The 11,186-nt window shown below is 35.3% G+C and overlaps 1 protein-coding gene across 1 annotated transcript; it reads left to right on the top strand.

Annotated features, from left to right (window-relative positions):
* The first annotated feature begins 252 nt into the window (after window positions 1-252).
* On the top strand, window positions 253-7,434 carry LOC141374988 (serine/threonine-protein kinase pim-3-like). The gene is made up of 7 exons (XM_073922076.1): window positions 253-1,937; window positions 3,664-4,266; window positions 4,885-5,030; window positions 5,184-5,562; window positions 5,679-5,855; window positions 5,949-6,037; window positions 6,576-7,434. Exons 1-7 carry the CDS (start codon window positions 1,829-1,831, stop codon window positions 6,657-6,659), a joined length of 1,587 nt encoding a protein of 528 aa, XP_073778177.1. The 5' UTR covers window positions 253-1,828; the 3' UTR covers window positions 6,660-7,434.
* Window positions 7,435-11,186: the final 3,752 nt, after the last annotated feature.

Below are 11,186 nucleotides of genomic sequence, written 5' to 3'. Positions count from 1 at the left end.
AATTTTTTATTGATTTTTATTTTTTTTTGTGAACTGCTAGTACTTATTTTTTAATACTGATAGGGTATCTAATATAAGATACTAGTAATCACCAAAAGTACTAGTACTTTAATTTAAAACTACAACTAAAATGATTAGTAATTAATGAATAATGCTATATATATATATATATATATGTTCCAGTCAGAACTGGAATTGAAACACTAGTCAAATCTGATTAGTTGATCACAAAGACAGATCCTCATGGAAATCAGTGGCAAAAATCTTAAATTTGTAACTAGAAACAACAGAGCAGTTACTATTTTACTGGTACTAGAAACAGATTTAAATTAAATTCTATTTTATTCTATTGTTACTAGTAACAAACCTAAAGTTTTGCTACTCATTTCCATTGGGTCTTTTTGATCAACTAATTAGTATTTATTGTAGCAAGTACTAATGATTACTTAGTACTTATGATAATGAGCATGCTCTTACATTAACTGTTTAATAAGCGTGTTAATAAAATTTCTGCAATACATATTGCCATTTAATCAGAAAAATTTAAATCCATAATTTTCAAAAAGCTCATTTAAGCTGGGCACTGTCTGTTTAGAGCCAAAAAATTATTTTGTAATCAACTAAAACAACATGTCATGATCCCTGCAGTAAATATTCAAAAACAGCCATTAACAACCTTACAAAAATCCACTACATACTTTACTACATATTTACTATACTATATGGGGGTTTGTTCTTCTCTCTTTCACATCACATTCTCCATGTCCATGTCCATGTCCATTAATTTATTCACATTTTACAACATACCTTAAGATTAAGAGTCATTTAAACACCTGTGTAGATTATTATTAATAGTTATTTATATATTTTCGTTAATAATGCAATACCTGTATGCTTTTACAAATAAATACATCAAATTAGTCCTTTTATTTTATCATTATGTTTAATGAAAAACAACAAGCTGGTATCTTTGTTATCAAATATCAGAACAAACTAATAATAAAGAAGTAATTTATAAAGCCAGACAGAAAGTGAAGGGAAAAGTCTGTGACTGAATTTGCACATTTTTGTTTACTATTTGCTGGAACAAGCGTTAGTGAAATGAGTTAATGAATAATCAGATTTAGACAAAGCTAGTTTTATTACTGAATGAATCTGATTATTGACTCATTAATATACATGCCTCCATCTCAGCATTATCGTTAACCGTACGTTAGTTGCAACTGCATTTGCAGTGTAAATGGGGTTTGATAAGTTAGATCAAATGATTTAATGTGATATTCAATATTATATCTCGCGTTTTAATGTGTAAACAAGCTCTTACAGCCAACAACTTCCATTTAAAATAAGAAACGAATGCTAGACATATCTTACCTGTGAACGGTTTAAATTGACCCTGATTTAAATGGAAACACTGGCTCACAAAGCAGACAGTAAAGACTCTTCAAACGGGACAAGTTTACAAATTTTATTTTACTTTGAAAACAGCCGTGAAGGAAACGCTAATGTTGTTTTTCTTCGGTTAAGCGAAAGCTCCGACCACGTCACAAAACTGACCAATCACGTACCAGTAGTAGAACGTTGGAACGCGGGTTCGATCGTGACGCAACAGCAAAAGAGCTCTCTCGGTGAAAAATTTGCTCATTGCGTTTATTTGACACAAAGCTAGAAGCTGTACAAAGTTTGCTCTGCTAATACTGTCAATTGATAGCGTACGGTTTATTGAGGATCACTTTGATAAACTAGCTTTACTTTCAGAACATTTCAGTGTTTATTGTAAGTTTATTTGGATTTTCTCATCTATAAGTGTACGCAAGTTTAACCAAAAATGTTATTTACCGTGCTCGGAGTAATTGCTCTCTTTCTGAGAGAAAGAGACACCAACAACACTGAAGAAGAGGTCCAGAATGATGTACCACCTGTGAGGAACAGTGACGGTAAACGATATGTCCATTTTATGTAACACAAGTGCTTTATTTTCTTACCTGGAGTCTGTGTAGAGCTCTACGATTAATTTTACCTTACTGGGAGAAAACATTACAAAACACAGTGAATATGGTTAATTGGTTTTAATACAATTCTATTGGTTTAAACACAGCGGTGTCAAACATTCACCATAGAAAGGTGTCTATTAGTTTTTCATAAAGTAATTTTCTTTGCTTTAAAATGAAAGGTTTAGTTCGCTCAAAAATTAAATCCTAATTCCTGAGACCTTAAGTAACAAATTAGGGTACTTCATATGAAATCAGAGAGCTTCCTCATCCACCATACACAGCAAGAGACTGCTCAGTCAAAGACATGAAAGGTAGTAAAATGTAGGGCAGGGCGATTTGACAAAAATGCTATCTCAATAATTATTATCTATATTGAGCAATAGTGATATATATATTTTGATATAAGAGCAATTCCAGCATTATGGATGTGTCATTTCAGTAAAAACTCAAAAAATAAATTCACAGATAAGGTGTATGTTCACATTATATTTGAACATCTGTTTATATTTTCCAAAACAGCTAAAGACAGAGTTAAGGAATCAAAAAAATATCAGTCTGTAAACATTTTGTATACTTTAAATGAGAAAATTAAGAACACATTGTGGATTTGATCAAAAAAGGTTGATGAGTTTACAGTATACAGCATACTTTGTAGAAATTCTGTGAATTAAACTGCACAGCCTAAAAGAAATAATTTAATCAGTAGTGACAATGTGACAAATGAGAAATTGCCACTTGTTTGACTTTGGTAAATTAAATATAGTTGTTTGACAACATTGACAGAGACATTTTGAGTAGTTTTATAGTTCATTAAATTACAAGCCTACTCAAAAAAAGTTTCACTATTTTGGTAAAAACATATGCATGGAATTGCTTACAACTTGTTAATGCTTCCAGATTTGAAAGAGTAACCCAACAATGACTGAATCCACAAAAAGTAAAGGGTCCATTAAAGGGCATAACATATTTTCAGCTGACAAATTTTCAGTGGCTGAAAATTCGATACATTTCTAATATCAACACTTTTTCAGGTTAATTTAATTTGTGTTCTTGATCAAAACATGATGAATGCTGGAGAAATTGTGGAATTGTTTTGGCTGATCATTTCACATATTTTGGGATTGTAATACTATACACACCTATTGGCAAGATTTGAATAAAGAGATAAATGCAATAATGGGATTGAATCTGGAATGTAATTTTAAAACTGTACCTGGTAATTTACTCTTCAAAAATACTTTAAAATGTTGCGTATCTTCTTAATACACTACTAACAACTAGCAAAAAGGCCATTAAAAAGAATGGCATGATATTGTTAAAGAGGTGTACAATTAATGAGTGAATAAACTACACTTTAGGACTCGTCTCCACCTGCTGGAGGTTTTAAGTGTGATTCTTATTTAGGTCAATCCATGACAGGCCGAAACCAGCCAAAGTACAAGCACAAAACACACTCGAAATATTGTACAAATATTGCTATTCATGTAAATGACCTAAAATAAATAATAATATTAAAATAATATTAAAACCTTCAATCAATGTCATTTGAGTTTGACACCACTGTCAAAGTCACTTTATAATTTACAGCATTCATTAATATGCTTAATAACTATAAATAAATATTATTTGAATAAAACTAAAATCTTTTATATAATAATCCTTTCTTTAGGTCGAGAAATCGATGACTGGTGTAAAGAGCCATCACTGTTAGAGCCTGTCAGTGTTCACAGTGAGGAACCATCGCTGGAGGAGCCTGTCAGTGTTCACAGTGAGGAACCATCGCTGGAGGAGCCTGTCAGTGTTCACAGTGAGGAACCATCGCTGGAGGAGCCTGTCAGTGTTCACAGTGAGGAACTATCGCTGGAGGAGCATGTCAGTGTTCACAGTGAGGAACCATCACTGGAGGAGCCTGTCAGTGTTCACAGTGAGGAACCATCGCTGGAGGAGCCTGTCAGTGTTCACAGTGAGGAACCATCGCTGGAGGAGCCTGTCAGTGTTCACAGTGAGGAACCATCGCTGGAGGAGCCTGTCAGTGTTCACAGTGAGGAACCATCACTGGAGGAACCATCACTGGATCTCAGCTTCTTCTCTGCTGAGTCAAGCTGGAGTGAAGATCTCTCTTCAAGCTTCTTAACTGTTGAGTCGAGCTGGAGTGATGATCTCTCTTCAGGCTTCTTAACTGCTGAGTCTGGCTGTGGTGATGATGAACCCCTGTTTGTTGACTCTGCTGAACCTGAGAAATTGAAGGAGGACAAAGAGACACAAATCATTGGTGAGTTTACTACCTCGACCCTACAGTTATCCAACACACATGCATCTTTTAACAATGGTTTATGCTTTAAACAGACTTTAATATGCATTTTGTCAGGAATAGCTGAAAATGCATCTGTGAAGATTTATTATATATCGTATTCATATTTAAGGGATAGTTCACCCAAAACTGAAACTTCTGTCATCATTTGCTCACCCTTTACTTGTTCCAAACCTGTCTGAGAATCTTTTTACTGTTGAAAATAAAAAAATCATATTTGAGGAAATCTTGAAACCTGTAACTATTGATTGTCATAGTATGTGTTTTCCTACTGTGGAAGACGGTGGTTACAGGTTTTCAGTTTTCTTCTAAATTTCTTCATTTAACAAAGGAAACTCACAAATGTTTGAAAACACTAGAGGTTGAGGAAATAGAGAGTAAATGTTTATTGTTGGGTGAACTAAACCTTAAAGGTGAGACTGAATATTTTACACTCATTTGTTTATTTTTACCATCAGATAAACTTTTAAGGGACAGATATTCAGAGTAGTATCTCAATTTATATATGAAAGAGGAAAGGTTTTAGATGAAGGTACTGTACCACTGATGATTTCTCATCTCTTCTTTGTCTTTTCACAGAGATCAATTCCCACTGCTATGCAATTGAAGCTCAGCTGGGTGAAGGAGGCTGTGGAGCCGTTTTCTCAGCCACTCGTTTAGAAGATGGCCTTCAGGTGGCAGTAAAATTGTCCGATTTCGAGGAGGAGAAGCGATTCATCAGTGTTGTAAGTAGTCTGCTCTCGTTTACTGTCTTCTTGTCATATTAATCGTAGACTACAAATGCTTTTTGTGATAGACATTGCCAACAGTTTGTCCAGGACTTGTTTATTGAAAATACCTTTTCTATCAAATGATCTTCACAACTGTCTTTCTTGTAGGATGGGTTTGAAGATCCACTTCCACTGGAGATCGCTCTGCACTTTCTTGCCAATAAAGGCCCCAAGGTTAAGGAAATCATCGAGCTTTTGGACTGGAAGGTGGAGGCTGATAGGTACTTCATGGTGCTAGAGCAGCCCATACCCTGCATGAGCTTGCATGAGTTCCTTCTCGACTGCGAAGGCATCATTCCAGAGAACAAGCTACGAACAATCATGTACCAGACAACAGTTGCAGCCCAAACATGCTGCCAGCGTGGAGTTCTTCATCGTGATATCAAGCTGGAGAACTTGCTGATTAACCCGGACACCCTTGAGGTCAAACTGATTGACTTCGGGTGCGGCGATCTTCTTACTGAGGACAGTTTCCAATACTTTAGAGGTATGTTCATCCTTCAAAGCTGTAAGAAGGGTCTTAAACTCTGCTGATTTATTTTTTTCTGTGAAACATTCGCTGTTGTTTATCTATACTGTTGGTGGAAACAAATTCTCTTTCAGGCACCAGAGAGTACTTCCCTCCCGAGTTTTCGTCAACTGGAAGATACCACGGGGAACCAGCGACAGTCTGGTCACTTGGAGTTGTTCTGTTTCTGCTAGTTTTCTACAGATTTCCAGAACAAAGTGACTTGCCTAGAATGAACAACAGAAGGTTGAGGATTAAAGGCTTGTCAAGAGGTGAGATCTTCACTTAGGCTAAAGATGATTGTATAGGATAATTTGAATGTCATTTAAACAAGCATGTATAAACTCTTTCTTCTTTCTGCACAGACTGCTGCGATTTCTTCCACGGCTGTCTGCAGTTGGACCCAAAGGATCGGCTTGAACTGCAGAACCTCAGTTCCCATAAGTGGATTAGGGTATCGAATACATTTTGACATTAGCCATCTTACACTGTCATAAGCCAGCTTTCATTTGACATTAGCCATCTTACACTGTCATAAGCCAGCTTTCATTTGACATTAGCCATCTTACACTGTCATAAGGCAGATTTCATTTGACATTAGCCATCTTACACTGTCATAAGGCAGATTTCATTTGACATTAGCCATCTTACACTGTCATAAGGCAGATTTCATTTGACATTAGCCATCTTACACTGTCATAAGGCAGATTTCATTTGACATTAGCCATCTTACACTGTCATAAGGCAGATTTTCATCTTAACATGATGTTAGTTAGGTGAATTTCCATCAAGTTGTTAGAGCAGATCACCCCCAAGTTAGAGTTTATTCAGCAAATTAGTGTTTCCATCTCCCATTTTTTGCATAAGCACCACTTCTCTTACTCATTTCAACACAGACAAATGGAAACCAAACAAAATCTTATGTTCTTCCATTTTACATGTTATTTGTTTCATCTATTCATGCTTTAAAATTGTCTCTGTTTATGTTTCAGACGAGAACAAGGAGGAATGATGAGAACTGTCCTAATTTAACGGATGGATCTAGTCATTCCAATCACCCCATAACCTCCAATTAAATTCCTTGTAAATAAAAAAAAAGAAATGATAAAGCACTTAACAATTTGGACCTTTATATAGTGTATGTGCCTCTTCCTGCACTTTAACACCAGCTTTTGCACTAATTCTTGCACTTTTACATGCTAAAATAAAATCTATAATAAAAAAATAAATAAAAAGATATATCTCAGTCGTTCCCAATCCAGGTCCATATATTTTTATGTGTCTCTGTGAAAATTTTATTTGAGACGGATCAGAGAGACTTCTGGACCAATGATTACTGGGAACAACTGATATATATACAGGGTTTACAATTAACATTATCACTCACCATCCAATTTGGCCTCAAAACTAGAAAACAAAATATTAAAAATGTAATAATGAAATAAAAAAAATTCATTAATATAAAACAATATAAGAAATAAAATAAAACAACTACAAAACCGTCTATATGGAAATATAAATCGATAACTGGCCATGTTATTGACCAATCAAAATTATTTTAGAAACAATGAAAAATCATTGATAAATAAATAAAACAATTAAAAGGTTCACCCAATAATTGAAGTTATGTTATTTATTACTCGTCCTCATGTTCATCTTCAGAACTATTCTTAATTTGTGTTCTGAAGATGGATAAAGTTACAATCTTTAGTGTTTGCTTTAATATAGTCCTCATCAGCTTTAGTAACCATCTTTAGTCTAATCATTAATCATCATTTATTGACTAGTGGTCTTATATGTAGGTGATATAGGTTATTTTATGGTGAGTGATAATCCAAACCCTGTATATATAGGTGGCGAGGTCCGTTCCTCCACGTGGTGCCACTGGAAACTGCCCATCGTAAAGATGGTGCTGAGCTGAACACGGACACAAACTGACATCAGGCTGGGGCGACAAGCCTCACAACTGATGATAATTATTATGAATTTTGTACTAAATGTTGAAATAAAGTCACATTTTTACAAAAGATGTGTTTATTCTGTTTTTTTTAAGGTTGATTACTGTGAAAACATTCCAAGAGAGATCAGTCAGGCACAAAAAAGACAACATTTGTAGATTTAACAAAGATTAGTTGTGCTTAATGTTATTGAGCTGAATGTTTGATGTACAAGCATACATGTGGTGGAGTTTTTAGCATTCTAGCTCTTCCAGCTGCAAACCAGCACCGTGCTGGAAAACACCCATACACTCTCTCTTTATTCACACACACTAATTATGGTAGTTTACTTGTCAATCTTAAATTTACAGATAATATTAGAGGTCTTGAGCGCTTTTTTGATTTACATTTATGTATCATATTGCAGTACTGTTTGAATTTGTAAATGAAATGACGTTCAACCTTCTATAGGAGCTGCTCAAACAGCTGCACTGCACATTAATAACTGTCTGGCTTAGCTCAGCTACCAAATCTGACCTCTGAAGACTACGACAAAGAGTTCGGACTGCTGAGCGAATCACTAATACAACCCTCCCTACTCTCCAAGAACTGTACTTATCCAGAGCGAGAGAGCTGCCAAAATTACTCTGGACCCCTCACACCCAGCACACTGCCTCTTTGAGCTTTTACCTTCTGGTCGACGCTACAGAGCACTGTGCACCATAAAAGCTAAACACAGAAACAGTTTCTTCCCTCAATACATCTCATGAACACTTTATGAAAGTAACTGTGAAACAACCATCACTACATTTTATACACTTTTAATTTCTTTAACAACATACTTTACATCCCAACTTGCTTATAACACCTGCACATATAATGTTGTGTATAGATATACCTGCACATACACTTGTCAGTTTGTATATTTGCATTCACTACTTACTCCTTTTCTTAAAATATATTTATTATCTAGTTTTTTTTTGTCCTGTTTCTGTAATTCTGTAGCACAGCGGAATGAACCGCCAACTTATCCAGCTTATATTTTAAGCAGTGGATGCCCTTCCAGCTGCAACCCATCACTGGGAAACACCCATACACTATGGCATTCATACACTACAGACAATTTAGCATTTCACCTGTACGCAGTGGGTGGCGCTGTCACCTCACAACAGGAATGTTCTCCCCGTGTTTGCGTGGGTTTCCTCCGGGTGCTCCGATTTCCCCCACAAGTCCAATGACATGTGCTGTAGGTGAATTGGGTAGGCTAAATTTTCCGTAGTGAATGGGAATGTATGGGTGTTTCGCAGTGATGCATTGTGGCTGGAAGGGCATCTGCTGAATAAATTGGCGGTTCATCCCGCTGTGGCGACCGCAGATTAATAAAGGGGCTCAGCTGAAAAGAAAGTAAATGAATGAATGATCTTATTTAATCTTCTATTTTTGGCTCAACATTTGTAAGCGTAAACCTTTATTTCAGATTTGTCTTGAAGATCTAAATCTTTATATGTATTTGATTTCTGAATCTTCTAATAAAAAAGCTGCATTTCTGTCTTCCCTGGCATGTAATGTTTATTTTCATTCATTCATTTTCTTTCTGCTTCGTCCTTTAATTTATCAGTGGTCGCCACAGCAGAATGAACCGCCAACTTATCCAGCTTATATTTTAACCCATCACTGGGAAACACCCATACACTCTTGCATTTATACACTACAGACAATTTAGCATACCCATTTCACCTGTACGCAGTGGGTGGCGCTGTCACCTCACAACAAGAATGTTCTCCCCGTGTTTGCGTGGGTTTCCTCCGGGTGCTCCGATTTCCCCCACAAGTCCAATGACATGTGCTGTAGGTGAATTGGTTAGGCTAAATTTTCCGTAGTGAATGGGAATGTATGGGTGTTTTGCAGTGATGCGTTGTGGCTGGAAGGGCATATGCTGAATAAATTGGCGGTTCATCCCGCTGTGGCGACTTCAGATTAATAAAGGGACTAAGCTGAAAAGAAAGTAAATGAATGAATGATCCTATTTGATCTTCTATTTTTGGCTCAACATTTTATGCACAAGTGTAAATTTTGTAAGCGTAAACCTTTATTTCAGATTTGTCTTGAAGATCTAAATCTTTATATGTATTTGATTTCTGAATCTTACAATAAAAAAGCTGCATTTCTGTCTTCCCTGGCATGTAATGTTTATTTTCATTCATTCATTTTCTTTCTGCTTCGTCCTTTTTTTATCAGTGGTCGCCACAGCAGAATGAACCGCCAACTTATCCAGCATATGTTTTATGCAGATGCCCTTACAGCTGCAACCCAATACTGGGAAACATCCATACACACACACTCATACATTATGGCCAATTTAGTTTATTTAATTCACCTATATCACATGTCATATACAGAACATACTAACTCTACACAGACCCAGCCGGGACTCAAACCAGCGACCTTCTTGCTGTGAGGCCACAGTGCTAACCATTGAGCCAGTGTGTCCCCGTTTCATTTTATTATAATTAAAAACAACTCCTAAGTGTAGAGTAGTGTGTCCCCAGGATCAGGATTGAAAAACCCAGCAATAGTTAATAGTTCTTATTAGATTATTAGGCATATGGTACATATTCTTTTCGTATTAGAACCTGTTAAACAGATACAAATAATTATTTATTACAAAGAATTTTTTTATTGATTTTTATTTTTTTTATGAACTGCTAGTACTTATTTTTAATACTGATAGGGTATCTAATATAAGATACTAGTAATCACCAAAAGTACTAGTACTTTAATTTAAAACTACTACTAAAATGATTAGTAATTAATGAATAATGCTATATATATATATATGTTCCAGTCAGAACTGGAATTGAAACACTAGTCAAATCTGATTAGTTGATCACAAAGACAGATCCTCATGGAAATCAGCGGCAAAAATCTTAAATTTGTAACTAGAAACAACAGAGCAGTTACTATTTTACTGGTACTAGAAACAGATTTAAATTAAATTCTATTTTATTCTATTGTTACTAGTAACAAACCTAAAGTTTTGCTACTCATTTCCATTGGGTCTTTTTGATCAACTAAGTAGTATTTATTGTAGCAAGTACTAATGATTACTTAGTACTTATGATAATGAGCATGCTCTTACATTAACTGTTTAATAAGCGTGTTAATAAAATTTCTGCAATACATATTGCCATTTAATCAGAAAAATTTAAATCCATAATTTTCAAAAAGCTCATTTAAGCTGGGCACTGTCTGTTTTTGAGCCAAAAAAAGAATCAAATCAAAACTAAAACAACTACTAACTACTAAGTAATCAACTAAAGCAACATGTCATAATCCCTGCAGTAAATATTCAAAAACAGCCATTAACAACCTTACAAAAATCCACTACATACTTGTACTATATGGGGGTTTGTTCTTCTCTCTTTCACATCACATTCTCCATGCCCATTTCTTCTGCTTCCTATAAACCAAGAACAGCCATGTTTAATATTATTAAAATAACTTAAAGACACTCAGACATGTGCACAGAAAGACCCTAATCAGTCCTACTCTAACTAGGCAAGTGCCCTTTTTGACCAGTTTGTATTTTCATTTCCTACATTCACATAATTTATTCACATTTTACAACATACCTTAAGATTAAGAGTCATTTAAACACCTGTGTAG

Source organism: Danio rerio, chromosome 14 (assembly GCF_049306965.1).
Source record: "Danio rerio strain Tuebingen ecotype United States chromosome 14, GRCz12tu, whole genome shotgun sequence".
Lineage (NCBI taxonomy): Eukaryota > Metazoa > Chordata > Actinopteri > Cypriniformes > Danionidae > Danio > Danio rerio.
Note: the sequence above shows the minus strand (reverse complement) of the source record. Positions and strands in the feature narration are given on the sequence as shown.

Excerpts from the sequence above, each read along its gene's own strand:
- LOC141374988 (XM_073922076.1), top strand. The coding sequence starts at position 1,829 with ATGTTATTTACCGTGCTCGGAGTAATTGCTCTCTTTCTGAGAGAAAGA. Across the intron at positions 1,938-3,663 it reads ACCTGTGAGGAACAGTGACG|GTCGAGAAATCGATGACTGG; the intron begins GTAAACGATATG and ends TCCTTTCTTTAG. Across the intron at positions 5,563-5,678 it reads CAGTTTCCAATACTTTAGAG|GCACCAGAGAGTACTTCCCT; the intron begins GTATGTTCATCC and ends ATTCTCTTTCAG.